Source organism: Centroberyx affinis, unplaced genomic scaffold (genome assembly GCF_046629955.1).
Source record: "Centroberyx affinis isolate AG114_WGS23_722 - 3 ecotype Tasmania unplaced genomic scaffold, CSIRO-AGI_Caff_v1 ptg001583l_1, whole genome shotgun sequence".
In the NCBI taxonomy this organism is placed as follows: domain Eukaryota; kingdom Metazoa; phylum Chordata; class Actinopteri; order Beryciformes; family Berycidae; genus Centroberyx; species Centroberyx affinis.
This window is the reverse complement of record NW_027280033.1, coordinates 27,146-41,220: the sequence shown is the minus strand read 5'-3', so window position 1 is coordinate 41,220 and position 14,075 is coordinate 27,146. Positions and strand designations below refer to the sequence as shown.

The 14,075-nt window shown below is 42.0% G+C and overlaps 2 protein-coding genes across 3 annotated transcripts; both read right to left on the bottom strand.

The window, feature by feature from the left end:
• Nucleotides 1-187: 187 nt before the first annotated feature.
• il12rb2l (interleukin 12 receptor, beta 2a, like) lies at nt 188-10,358 on the bottom strand. 2 transcript variants are annotated; one of them, XM_071527863.1, is made up of 15 exons: nt 10,211-10,358; nt 9,555-9,653; nt 7,556-7,697; nt 7,094-7,254; nt 6,590-6,744; nt 5,060-5,204; nt 4,253-4,329; nt 3,910-4,147; nt 3,300-3,494; nt 2,897-3,001; nt 2,485-2,616; nt 1,897-2,058; nt 1,601-1,655; nt 1,183-1,300; nt 188-889 (listed from the first exon to the last, which is right to left on the bottom strand). In XM_071527863.1, exons 2-15 carry the CDS (start codon nt 9,625-9,627, stop codon nt 509-511), a joined length of 2,139 nt encoding a protein of 712 aa, XP_071383964.1. In that variant the 5' UTR covers nt 9,628-9,653; nt 10,211-10,358; the 3' UTR covers nt 188-508. The 2 variants fall into 2 exon arrangements, with proteins under 2 accessions (XP_071383964.1, XP_071383963.1); XM_071527862.1 differs by lacking the exons at nt 9,555-9,653; nt 10,211-10,358 and adding an exon at nt 9,416-9,530 and having other exon boundaries at nt 7,556-7,733.
• Nucleotides 10,359-12,585: 2,227 nt separating this feature from the next.
• LOC139651040 (relaxin-3-like) lies at nt 12,586-13,852 on the bottom strand. The gene is made up of 2 exons (XM_071527869.1): nt 13,693-13,852; nt 12,586-12,878 (listed from the first exon to the last, which is right to left on the bottom strand). Exons 1-2 carry the CDS (start codon nt 13,850-13,852, stop codon nt 12,586-12,588), a joined length of 453 nt encoding a protein of 150 aa, XP_071383970.1.
• Between the last annotated feature and the right edge of the window lie 223 nt (nt 13,853-14,075).

The window sequence follows — 14,075 nt, the reverse complement described above, 5'->3', positions numbered from 1 at the left end:
TGTAAGCCATGAACCAAAACACAAACAAGTTAACTCACTGACAGTAGCTAAGGAGGAAGACGGGGTACACTACTTCAATAACAGTTGTCTTCAATGAAGGGTGCTTAGCCAAAAAATAGACTGACTTGATTTCATGTGTGTGTGTGGACCATAAAGAAATTATATTGTACTGCAAACTCAGTAAGTGTTTTGTGTTACCTTTTCCTCTTTGAATACAGCTTTTGATTTAATATTTCAAAACACATTTAATATATTTTTGTTGATTGGACCAGGGGAATGCACTTCCTCATTTTTGACTTAATGACCCTTTGCCCAACAAGGAAAGAAACAAAAAACATTGATAGCTTATTTTCAACCCCAACTTTCGTTGGGCTAGACAGTTATTTTGCATCAACATTGAAAATGACTGCAGACAGACATAACACAAAGTTCCACATCTTTTTTCCATTTTACAAAAATATAAAACACATTTGACATTAATATACACAGATGAGAGGTGGAGATATGGTCAAACTTCCAGTATTTCCATGGGAGTGGGCATGAAGTGTTTTTCATAACCTGAAGTGAACTCTTTTTCTTCCGATGAGCTCAAAGAATCCTCCCTGTCCCTTTCCTCATCCGAGTCAATCATTTTGCTGTATTCCTCTCTTCCATATCTGCGCCTCCCCTCTGTCCTTTCACACTCCTCCTCTCTGACAGCATCCTCCCTTTGATCCCCCTCTCTGTCCGTCTGGGAGCACTCGTCTCCCACCAATTGTCCATCGGGGCGAGAGGTATTCTCTGGGCTGGACTCAAAAGCCTGGGACTGCCTTTCCACAACCTCCAACTGAGAGATCTTGGGATGGGGCTCAACAACAGGGACACAGATCCAGGCCAAGGGGTCGTTAAACTACAGGGACGACACACACAGTTTGGTTATGGATAATAAACTCATGCCGTCCTGCACATTAATCACAGAAACCCAGAACTAGCTTTCACTTGGACTCTATTATGCACATCTGTAAGGCTAGACTGGCAGACGTGTGATTGTAAATGGGACAAGCAGTTATCAGTGGAATGGATTTTATCCGCAATGGTAAAATACACCCATTATTGGGGATCAACAGGAATCCCTATTCTGAGATTAGATACAGGATCCAATGAAGACAAAGGGCCCTATCAGTCAGTCAGTCAGTCTCTCACCTGATGCTTCATGTGTCTGAAAATGTGGCTGTTGCTGGGATCCGGCACTTTCTCATAGCAACACAGAGTCAGCAGGAGACACGCATTGTTTTCTACTCTACAGGCACACAAGGCCAAACTAGGGTCAAAAAGATAAAATGTCAGAGATTATTCATTGGTTAAGAATATATTACAACACAGATTGCTTTATTGAACCAGAGATTGTATGGACAGAAAGCAGTTAAGTCTGGAAGTCTGGTGTTGTATAATTCTTTCTGGTGTTAAGAAAGGATTATGCCAAACCCATCTATGGTAGCAATTAGCAATAATAAATGTTACATTTTGTGATGTGTCAGACCTATAGATCAGACAGTTAAGAGAAAAGAGCTTGAGAAACAAAACACAAGTGAAAAACACAAGCTGTTGTGCAAGACCTCACCTGATTAAAAAAGCACAGAATATGACTGCAACCAATACCAGGACTAATTTGTAACCTGTGAGAGAGAGAGAGAGAGAGAGAGAGAGAGAGAGAGAGAGAGAGATTTACTCTATAATCTAATTAATGATGCATCTAAACCAATCATACATTGATCCAACATGGTTGATTCCTTTATTATGTTCTCAGACTTATCAAAATAGACTCCTCAGAAACTCTTAGGACCTTTTATCGCACATCCTATCATAAGCTCGTCATGTCAAATAGGACTAGCAAATGGTTAACATGTGCTGCAGTACCAAAGGCCTCCTGGTCCTTTGTCTTGAACCTAGTGGTGGTGTTGGCTCCAGGCCCAGCCTCGGTCACGGCCCTCATCCACACCTCATACTCCTGGCCCGGACTGAGGTGCTCCAGCACAAAAGTCATACTGTCATGCTGTGGGGACGCACTCACATTTTTCACTAGGAGAGAAAAACAGGTTGTAAGAACAATCAGGTTAAGTCATCTAAATGTCTAATCATTTCTATCAAAACTGCCTATAACTGCACTCGTCTCTGCTGGCCCATACAATTCTATTCTGTTCAAGTGTCTATCTTTTCTTTTATACATGCATCCCATTAAATTACTAATAAAAAACAAACTTTGATATGGGCCCTGGCTGGGATTGTAAAGCTTGAAACAATTTTGCATTGTCAGGTTTATTGTGAAAAGGCCTTTAGCTTTAGACCAATGACAACAAATGTATCTTAACAGGATATTCAGTAGTAAAACAATCTACCTTACTGTGCACTTTCTTTCCAAAATCACTTGCCATTCCTATGTTTAATAAATATTATTATTATATATTATCATATATTATCATATAATCATATATTGTTGTGCTGTACCTTTTTGGTCTACTCCTATTTGGTAGCACAGAATCACCCCTTTCCTCTGGAGCAGTGGAACAGGCTTCCAAAACAAGGTGACATGCGTGGCTTCGATAGTAATCACCTTAAATGAAGGCACTTTGGAGGAGACTGAGAAGTGACAAGAGGATGCTCAGTGTATGCTAAAATTTGCACACACAAAAAAAAGGAATATACAGTACTGTGCAAAAGTCTTAGGCACATGTTAAAAAAAGTAAAGCGAAGATGCTTTCAAAAATAATTAAATGAAAAGTTTCTAAATATCGAAAAAATGAATAAACATCTAAGACACAATTTATATAAAAACTCTTGGGTGCCTAAGACTTTTGCACAGTACTGTAGTTTCTGAGACGATTGCCAAAGGACAATTCCTCCATGCAGAAATACATACTTCCTTGAAGGGAATATCCAATCACAGATGAAAGGTGGTGGATACTACTGTTGTGGGATACTGTAAACAATGACACTTGGTAGGCAGTACAGTTCTCAAATTGACCTGTAGATGGAGACAAAGACACGGGTAAAACCTATGGGTAAAATTGCCATTCTGAAAATCTAGCCAGCAGAGGAAAAGTCTAACCCTAAAGCAAAATTCCTATGAATTTGGATGACTCAGTCAGTATTTGTGAACATGAACAACTCACTCACAAGAATAAAGAGCACCAAGATTGTAATCTGTAATTATCACAAAGTGACATTTTCTTCAAATTCTTTAACATTGTCTGGTGCTGCTCCATTGGATTTTTAAGAAACAGGGTTATCTTGTTTACTTTTGACACTGACATTAGACACACCTTTCAGAGTTCCTGTTGCTTGGCTTTTGTGGACTCTGACCCAATCAAATCCCTGGACTGGAGGACGTCCGGCCTGCTTGTATTGCACCACATATTCCTTCAGGTTGTCAGAGAGTTGAGAGGGCAGATCCCAGGATGCATTGAGGCTCTCTGAATCCATCTTGAGATGAACAGCTTGCTCATCATTATTTTTACCTTAGCAGGAGAAAAATGGCCACGTTAGTTCTACCAAGCCACACAAAAAATGAAAGAATGGAGGCACAGATACAAATGAAGGAACACTAGAATATACAGATACACACTCACAGCAGCATCATTTTCCAAACACTTGATATTACGCTATCAAAAAGTAACTATACCCCGCTAATTATTTTAATATCACAAAGTATTACTACTATTACTGCTACATGTCAACAGGGGTGCTGCTAGGAATTCTGGGCCCACCACCCTAGCCTCTCTGGAGGGACCCCTCCGGTTTGGGGCCCCATGCAAGTTCTCGCCCTTTTCCCCGACTAGCAGCATCCCTGCATGTCAAACACAACTTCAACTCTAATATTCTAATCGGTATTACATACTCCAAAGCTTTTACAATGGCCCTGGTAACCAATACCTGGCGTTGGCATAGCTAGACGAGCGGGCGATGTGGCACCATGAGCGCCGTAGGCCGATACGCTCACTGCTGATACGCCCTTCAGAGAGGAGTTGAGGTGGCATCGCATCTCATCACACACCAACTGGCCACTCGGCTCGGCCGCGGACACGTTCAGCAGCGCCGTGGCGCCGTAACTGTAAAACAGTTTGACTTCATATCCCAGAATGCGGCCGCGAGCCTGAAATGTGGGCAGCGTCTGGGTGAGACAAGGAGAAGGAGTGGATGGGAAGGGGGTGAGTCTGGATAAAGTGTTTGGTGTTCCGATGCAGGAGAAATCATTTTGGGCCATTCGTCTGCATACCTTCCATGTCAGGACACACTCAGAGCTGCTTGAGGAGAGTCCACAGTCCCTCCATACATCCAGCTCACCAACAGGGGCTGAGAGAGAGAGAGAGAGAGAGAGAGAGAGAGAGGGAGAGAGAGATTAAACAGAGGAAAGCTGTATATCATGGCCTTGTTTTCACTGCACCTGACCAGGAAGAGGTGGTAGAACAATTTGTATTTTTACTGTAGAAAGAGAGAGCTAGAGAGAGGAAGTGGGGGAAGAGAGAGAGAGGATGTGTGTGCATGTGCATGTCAGAGTCTTCAGTTAGCTAATGGCTCCTCAAAGAATCAGAACCTAGTAGCAGTAATACAAAATGAGAGCCATTTATACACAAACTAGTTTAGATTTAGATTTTATATATTTCTTTATAAAGAAATCCATTACTGTTACTTATCGTTACCGTCGGTGTAAGCTATATTCTAAATGCTTCATGTGTAATCTTAATTGCCTTAAATTAGTTGCCAATTGTCACTGGTTCATAGTTTTAGCAGAGAAATGTCATCATGCTTGTTTCAGTCAGTGGAGAGAAGAAGCTGTTGAGCTAGGGAGCAAACTAGTTTGTGACCGTGCTTTATTGTGTTTTATAAAATAAATAGTCAAACTTAGATCATGGAGTAAAGAACGCCCTTGTAGTCACGCATCAACTAAATGCTTTTTAGTTCAACAGGTAAAAACAGCTTGGAATGTGCAGAAGAAACTGCAACTGCACACAACTTGTCGACCCTCCCCTCCGAGATTTCACTAATGCCAAACTCATAGACGACATGGCCAGTGAGGACTCACCTGCTTCTGCACTCCGCACTTTGTAGACGGCACTCCAGTCGCTCATCAAGCCGAAGATGTCTGCACAAAAACAGCGGACCTGGAACTGGTAGTATGTGTAGGGCTGGGGACTGTCTAAGGTATAGACGCCGAATCCACCCTCGTCCTGTAAAACGAAAACAAAAAACAAAAGGGCACCGGAGCATGCAATCAGTGTGTGAACCTTCGGTCATTTGACAACAACATGTAGGAATCAGCAATGTACTGTTGCAAGATTATCTTCAGCTGTTTTTCATCCACAAGGCAATTCTGTATCAAGGATTTATGTTAGAGCATGACTCCTAGTATGTCAATGAGTTTGCACTTCACTCTTATTACAGTAAAGCTCATGATTTTATTTACATTAGTTTCAGAATCAGCTTTATTGGCCAAGTATGTACACATACAAGGAATTTGACTCCGGTTTTTTCGTTGCTCACAATGTACTTACACAGAATAAATATACAGCTAAAAACAAGGACAACAAAATGGACAGAGGTAAACCTAAACATCTAACTACTATGTACAAATATGCATATATATAAAAAAAAAGTATAGAAAGTATATATATATATGTATATATATACACATATGTAAACAACACTGGGACAGTAGTGCAATGGTGCAGAGTGCAAAGATGCTGGAATAAATGCTGGAATAAATACTATATATTATATACACAAATCAGCTATTGTACAGATGATGATGATTGATGATGATGATGATGATGATGATGGGGGAGAAGGAGCAGGAGAAAATCCCTGCACTTAGTTTCATTCCAATGTAAGACATCCACCATTTAGAGAATGTGATAAAATGACTGCTGGCATAAACAGTAAAGCCTACTCAAATTCAAATTCCTCATACATCAAATTCCTCATACATTGTATTGGTGAATTAAGTAATGAATTAAAAAATTCAAAAATTGTTTTTTATGACATGCAACTGTGTTCACCCCACCAGAGATTATATGGCACCTCAAAAAATACACAAAAAATGGTCAAGGTTTTAGGCCTTTATGTTACAATATAGTACAGTTAGACTGATATATTGGTTTGTCAATATATAAGCAAAGGCCAATATTGGCCTTCTATTAAATACTGGATATCAACCACCTCCAATATGATGGATATTATGCAGTTTGTTTGATTACATATTTATGGTAAATTGATCAATACTACAGTAGTTGTCTATGGGAAGCTGTTAAACTGAATTCTGATTCCACACAAGTATGCATGTATTATTACTGTTATTATTATTATCATCATGGGTTTCAATGGAAGGTTTTAGTGTTCCATGGTCTAAATAATGCTTCAGAGGCATTTTCACCCTGCCAAGAAATTTGACCATAAACATGGTCACATTTAAGGATATTGATTATTGGCACAAAATATCAGCTATCTAAATACTGGTATTGGTATCGGCCTTCATAAACCCATGCCAATCTAACCCAACAGTATATAATAATATAGAGACAAAACTTCTAAACCAAAGCCAAGATCTCTCTCTCACCTCCAGCCAGCCTTGGTCTGCCTCGGCCCGGTGTCGGACCTCACACTCTGTATAAGCATTCCCCTCAGAGTGCCCAGGCAGATGACACCGCGGCTCCCAGTAAATCACAAATGGCTCCTGACTACTGTGTGTGACACTGGGAGGGGGCGGCCTCACTACAGGGAGAGACAGGCACCCAAACAAAATGAGTTAGAGAGAGAGATTAGAGATTAGAGATAAATCACAAGTCAGTATTCTCCATTCTCCTTTTCCCTGTAGATATAGGTAAATCATCGTGAATCCAGCTTTCAAAAAGGCTTCAAGTGCTAATACTACTAATATAATAATGATAATAATGAAACAGTTAGGTTTGTATAGTACTTTTACAATATCAAGTCAGTTTTAATGTCAGTTAATGAAGGGCTTATACAGGTTAAGTGTTGGTGAATGTGTGAAATACATGGCAGGGACAGTGAGTGAGTAAACTGTCATTGTCATGAAAGGGGATGTCCAGGATTGACTCACTGATGTCGCCTGTGTTGAAAGAAATCTTTACAGATTTGGCAGAACCATGCTGGTTCTCAGCCTGGACCCAAACATGCAGACCACTGTGGCTGTAGTATTGGTCACGACGGATAAACCCATGCACACGCTCACTGGTCCCAGTCATCTGGGACCAGTGAGGACTGCAGATAAGATGAGAAGAGAAGAGAAGAGAAGAGGAGAGGAGAGGAGGGGAGAGGAGGAGAGGGGAAGGGAGGAGAGGGGAGGGGAGGGGAGGGGAGGGGAGGGGAGGGGAGAGGAGAGGAGAGAAGAGGAGGGGAGAGGAGAGGAGAGGAGAGGAGGGGAGAGGAGAGACGAGGATATGGGGAGAGGAGATGAGAGGAGGGGAGAGAGAAGATAATCATTATTATTATTATTATTATTATTATCATAACTTTAAATTATAATATGACTAAGACAAAGACAGTGGCTGGGTTTGCTTACTTGCTGCCGTCTGACTCCCAGTGCAGCTTGTAGGTGGTGGCAGTCTGATGGTCAAGCCCTGTCTTCGAGACACAGTGGATCCTTATGTCATGATCCTCAGAAGGGATATGACACTCAGGAGTAGAGGGGGTAGGGGGAGGACCTGCAGAAACAAAGAGAGAGACCGAAAGGCGATTGCCTGTTCATAGAATTTTAAAAAGCGTTTGACTCGTTCTGACATGAGGGATGATCCCATCAGCTTTTGCAAACTGGCACTAAAGTTCAGGAAAAATGAACTTGGCAACACAGGACTTCACAATAAAGCACACAGGGCCTTCTATACCATTCAAAACAGGATTTATAAATTTAATCTACCCATAAGAACTAATTGACAGTGACTGGCGACCTGTCCCTGCCTAACCATGACACTGAATAGGAATACATGGGTATGGAAAAATGATTGAATGAATAAATTAATTAAAAATTGACAATTGTACTGTATAGCGAACGTGAAAAAAGTCATAGTGAAATCTGGGGACCAGAACTACTGGCATTGTATTGGATGTTCACAGAAGTGAGTCAAGCAGACAGGCAGAGCCAAACTAGGTTGTTTTCCATTGGCTGTTTTAGTGGAAAAAAGAGCAGTAAAGTTGTGGGAACATCCAAAAAGGTTTGACCCAAAATGCCACTGCAATGAGTCACTACAGGCCAACTCAGCACTGCTGATTCCCTGAAACAACTTATCATGACATTACTGTGTATGATTCACAGAACAAATTCCCAAAGATACATATACCTAAATTCATAAAGAAAATAAAACCACACACATTTTAATCGTCTTAAAGAAATCAAAATAAACAAAGCAAAAAACTTTAAAAGAAAATACCACGACTTGGCAATTCATGGCCAGAACATATCTGTTCACACTGCAAATAATGTGAGATTGAAAATTATATACTTTTCCTTTTAGGTTTCCCTATATATCTCCCTCTCACAGATGAGTACGTCCCAGAGTTTCATGATGGAATCAAGGCCTTCCAAACCCTAACAGATAAAAAAAAATGTACTGGGGGAGAGAGCCATACATCTGATATTGCTGCAGATTTTGCATATTTATGTAACAGTTCCTGATCATCCAGTATTGATTCATTGTTTTGTGTGTGGCTATTTGTTTTAATTAATTTTTATTTTGTTAAACTATATTTGTAAATATTTTATGCAGGTATAAACTTTATAAGCTTTTACTTAATGTGTTCATTTTACAGTAATCCTTATCAATATCCATGAGTGTTTTGGCAATACAAACATAATTGTTGTGCTAATAAAACCATTCTGATTGTGATTCAGAGAGAGAGAGAGAGAGAGAGAGAGAGAGAGAGAGAGAGAGAGAGAGAGAGAGATTCTGAGAAAGAAATACAGATACAGAGAAAGTGACAGATACACAACCATGGATACAGAAGGCTGATCACAACCACAGGCCAGACACAGAAAGAGTCCCCCACCCACTTACCTACACACACACACACACCCACACACACACCCACGCACACACACACGCACACACACACGCACACACACACACGCACACACACACCATCACCAGCTCTTCACAGCAACCTACCCACTACCTTCACCCATTTCTGGAAACCCTGCACGCTTAGCTTTGATCATATGAAGGGCTGCACACACACACACACACACACACACATACAAGAGTGCTGACAGGAAATGAGCAGTCTGGCTGCCTTGAATGACTGTACTTTGTTACTACTTCCTCTTCAGCACAAAAACAGAAATACAAAATCATCGGGTCAGCCTACAAGTGTGAAGGTCTGCAGGCATGTGACCGTCTTGACGTCTGTGCCTTTTATCACAACACACCTTGTCCTCGTATGCATGAAGAGAAATCATTCCTCAGGATGGATAGTTTGTGGCATTCTTCAGTGCCATTAGATGTGCATGAAAACATGTTTGAGGCTAGTTCTCTGTGTTTCAGTTGTAGTTCTACCTGTAGAATTACCTGGTGAAGCTAAACATTTTGGCAGGTTGACCAGCAAGATGGACAGAATCCATCTGGTCCCAGGTCTGGCCATTACATTTGGACCCAGGCCTCTAGCACCTGTGGAAGACACACACACACACACACACACACACACACACACACACACAGAGGTATAGGTTACAGGTACAGGTTGGCAGCCACACACTGTGAAGCAGATTAAGCCTAGACAATATCGCTTATTATTTTCTCCGTGGCATCTAGCACTCCATTGATGTTTTTGTCACAATACTACTTAGTACTTTACGTGTTAGAATTTAAACCAATTCGCCGTCTTCCCACAGGCAGTGGCATTACATCGAGCACACATTGCAGTTTGGTGTTGAATGTATTATCAAGTTAGCCTACGTAATATCTTGGGCTGTCGGAAAACAATGCACAAATAATAATAATAATAATTATAGCCCACTCTGCTAAACTCAAAATCCCATTGATCGTTACGATAGGCCTATTAATGCACCTGTTTTATGTATTATGTTCACTTTCATATAAGTCTTTTTATGACATAAATAGCCCCAACGTCCTATAAAAGTGGCCATCCGGAGCTCGTAGACCATATCGCTCTACAGGGGTTTTCGGATAGGTTAGTCTGTATTATGTAGACTACAGTTATTTACCTTATGACGAGAAACCTCGAGATGAACTTGCATCATGTAGCGATATCATCAGCACGATTTACTGATAGAGTTGTGCTCGAGGCTGAAGTTGAAGTTGAGCAGTTAACCGGATCCGGGTTCCCGCCCATGAGTCCGCCCCTTTCTGGAATTTCCCTGCACACAGTTTACAAACCCGCCTGTCCACAGGACCGCACACCTTCTCATGTGCTGGACCCCCGAACAGAGGCGGACTGCTCCACGCACCCCCTTTTAATAAAGAGTGTGTCCGCCTGAGAAGATACAACCTAGTGATTGATGTGACTTAGAATTGGGCCAATAGCTACAGTAAATTTACCAAAACTGTGGGCGGGGAGGAAACAGTCAGAATGAAACCTATGAATACGATTATCATCCTTAGCAATTTGATGCTTTGGCAATAGCATCAAATGGCAAAAGAAAATTTTAGCCGCATTTAAATTGAATTTCACGTAAATTTTCTTCATAGTGGACTTTTTACAAAAGCCTCGATGTCTGTACCTCGCTCGGTGTGCGCCTATTGAAATAGTATCTATATTAGAATATTTGTCATGCCAATAAAGAAAATTTGAATTTGAATTAATAGTGAAATTAAACCATTCCTGATGTTGTCTGGGACCCCCTGGAACACCCTCAAGGACCCAGACACCACTCGGAGCCACTGTAAGTAGCCCCTTCCCATTCCCTTATGAAAAACTGATAAAGGTCTGATAACGGTGTCATGTAGCAAAACTATCAACTATAAGGTGAGTTCAGTCATATAAAGTGTGACACTGGATTTCGGATTCTTTGACAGATAAGTGGAATGGCCCATAGCAGTAAAACCATATTCAGAAAAATCCCATGACATCGTTCACGGTATGACGTGAAGATGGGGGCTGGTGGGGGGGGGCAGACTCCAGAGAGGAGGCTCACGTGAAGCTCACATCAAAGCACACGGTGAGATTGGCGAGATAACTTTTTAGATGCTAAGCACCACATGGGTTCAGAAAGTCACTCACTCGTCACACACACACACACACACACACACACACACTCAACAATTCATTAATAAATTCAGTCATTCACTCACTCACGGTTAGCCTATCTGCCCCTAGTGGCCGTTAGGAGGCATGGCACACACACACACAAACACACACACACACAGTGTTGCAGAAAGGAGTTCAGTGTGTGTGTGTGTGTGTGTGTGTGTGTGTGTGTGTGTGTGTGTTAAACTGCACTCTGCTAAATTTTGTTATAAGTGCATAAAACTTATCGGTGCATCAAAAAAAAATAACATGATGTTTGAATTTTGAAATTAAGTCAAATAAAGTAAATTAAGTAAACTGAGTTGTCTTACTTTATCAGTGGGACAGCATATTGTAGATACAGTGGGACAAACCTTTAGGCTTTTGCAGTGGAGGAAAGACCACCTGTATTTAAGCTAGGCAAGGCGCTGAGTTGTGTCGGGGCGTCCTGGTGGCTCAGCTGACTGAGGCACGTACCATGTAACTGCAACTTCCTGTGTTCATGTGTGGCCCCGGAGGGATCCTCGTCACATCCACATTCTCCCTGCCCCCGGGTTTAAAAATATGAGCTATGTAAACTGATACTACCCATAGGCCGCAAATATGACTTTCTCTCAATCAGTGATTGTTGTTACAGGCTACTTTGGTCAGTCTAAAAAATATATACATTGATAAAAAAAAAAGGATTTAATTGTATTTCAGAATACAACAGCATCCAGGCGTTTCATTACTGTAATGTCTGCGTCAGATGATCTTGACCAAGGGTGGTACCTGCTGGCACTGGTCTCATGAGGGAGTCACCTGTTTGGCATGCATTTTATCTTCCCAGGCACACTATGTCAACTGGGAAACAACTGCTGTCTGTTTGTATGCCATACACGCAAGTAAGTCTCTTTAAAAACCCCGGCGAGTTGCTGGTGAGGGAACAGTGAAATGTAAAGTCAGAATATAGGTAATGCAAATATTTTTTTTTTATTAAAATGTGTGTGACAAAAAGTTGAGAAGGACAGCTTGGTTTTGGAGAAGGAGGCTGTTCTTTACAAAGGTTAGAATGCACTTAATAAATAAAAACATACAAACATATTTCAACACTTGGCAGCCCTTTCCATAGATTTCACAGATACTAAAAATGAGTACAACATTATCAGTCCCTCCAAACAGCTTACACAGCTCAAGACAAGAAAAATGATTGAAGATTCATGGCGGGGAAGGAGAAATGAGTGCGTTGAAAGAGAGAAGTGGGAAAAAACGTGTGTGTGCATGTGTGCATGGGCTCTTGTCTCCCTGTGTGTGTGTATACTGTATGTGTGTTCCCATGCCTGTGTGTGTGCTGGGGATGGTGGAGGTAGATTCTCAGCAGAGGGAGCTGATCTCGCTCTTGCTGCAGCCCCACTTGCAGCAGGCGTTGGACAGACCCACCACCACGTCGCGGCCCTTGCGGTCGGCCTTGCGCAGGGCTTCCAGGATCTCCTCGGAGATGAAGGAACGGGCGGGCCTGCTGAACACCCCCTCCTGCCCGTCTCTGGGCTGGCTGTGGAGGCCCAGGTCACCGGTCCTTTGGAAGAGACCCTCCACCACGGAGTCCTGACTCCAGCCCTCTGAGGACTCCTCCTCTCGGGGGCTGAATGGATCCTCTGAAAGCTCTCCTGCATGGGACACAGTGAAGTGGGACGATGAAGCTTGCTGTGCAAAGCTATGCTTCAAAACAGTTTAATGTATCTTATTAAAGGCTCACGCTTGTTTCTTATAGCCAGAAATAAAACAGAGTTTGTCCCACTCCCTTATCTGTGTGTTGTCACGAGAATGAATTGGAAAAGATGGAAAAGGTGAAAGTGAGAAGTCCCAGGGGGGATTTCTGGAGAAAACGGTATATTTTCTGGTTCAGAACCAATTACTGTATAGTAAAATAAAGCTTATTTGGGTATAAATGCTCAAATAAACATTTGACAGATCCATAAAGTCAGTGTATTGATATTAATTGGTGTAGCTTAAGTGTGCACATCTTGCCACAATACAAAAGCTCTGTGATCTTTGCCATAGGGAAAGCATTGTTTCCATTCATAAATACTGATTGAACCAACTATACCAGACTACCGGCATAACCCATACAAATGAAATGAGTATTCTCCTTCAATCTGCAGCCTAACTTCAACTTGTGATTTCCTTCCTTTTCTATTACTGTTTTATTGGCATATGACTGTCTGGATAAGATACAGAATTGCACACAATCACAAACAAACAGTGCAACAAACTAAAGACAGAAAAGATGCTTCATGGACACATTCTCATGTCTTCTACAAATAATCAATACATAGGGATCCAGAGGAACGGAACAATCAGGAATAAAGATTAAGTGAGAAAGTCAAAAACAATCAGTTGACCCTGTACCTAGGATATATATCTTTCTGTCACCAGGAGAGACCCAAAGAGCTATTCCGGATAACAGAGTCTGTGTCTCACCTGCACTCCTGAGCGACCGTCTCCAGCGCGAGCCTCCGCAGGTGAAGATGACCGCCCGGATGAACTCACGGCCGCAGAGCTTCACACCGTATGTTGGGCCCTCCATGGCCTGAACCCCAGCCACCAGCAGACACACAGCCAGCACCACAGCTTTCCACATAGTGATAAGAAATTCTTTGCGTATGTTGTTTTCTTGTTTTGAGCAGCACTCAGCTCTCTCTGTGTTTGTGAGATTTGTGACTCTCTAGGTGACCCAGGCGTGGTTTATAAAGGGATTCGGAGCCCTGCAAGGGAGACACGCATACTGCGCATGCAGGCCCTCCCCGAGAGAGGCACAGATTGGGGAGAGAGATAGAGTCAGAGACCTTTATGGAGACAAAACC

Excerpts from the sequence above, each read along its gene's own strand:
- il12rb2l (XM_071527862.1), bottom strand. The coding sequence starts at position 9,503 with ATGTTTTCATGCACATCTAATGGCACTGAAGAATGCCACAAACTATCC. Across the intron at positions 5,205-6,589 it reads CAGACCAAGGCTGGCTGGAG|GACGAGGGTGGATTCGGCGT; the intron begins GTGAGAGAGAGA and ends TTCGTTTTACAG. Across the intron at positions 2,617-2,896 it reads TGGATATTCCCTTCAAGGAA|TCTCCTCCAAAGTGCCTTCA; the intron begins GTATGTATTTCT and ends GTCACTTCTCAG.
- LOC139651040 (XM_071527869.1), bottom strand. The coding sequence starts at position 13,852 with ATGTGGAAAGCTGTGGTGCTGGCTGTGTGTCTGCTGGTGGCTGGGGTT. Across the intron at positions 12,879-13,692 it reads ACGGTCGCTCAGGAGTGCAG|GAGAGCTTTCAGAGGATCCA; the intron begins GTGAGACACAGA and ends TGTCCCATGCAG.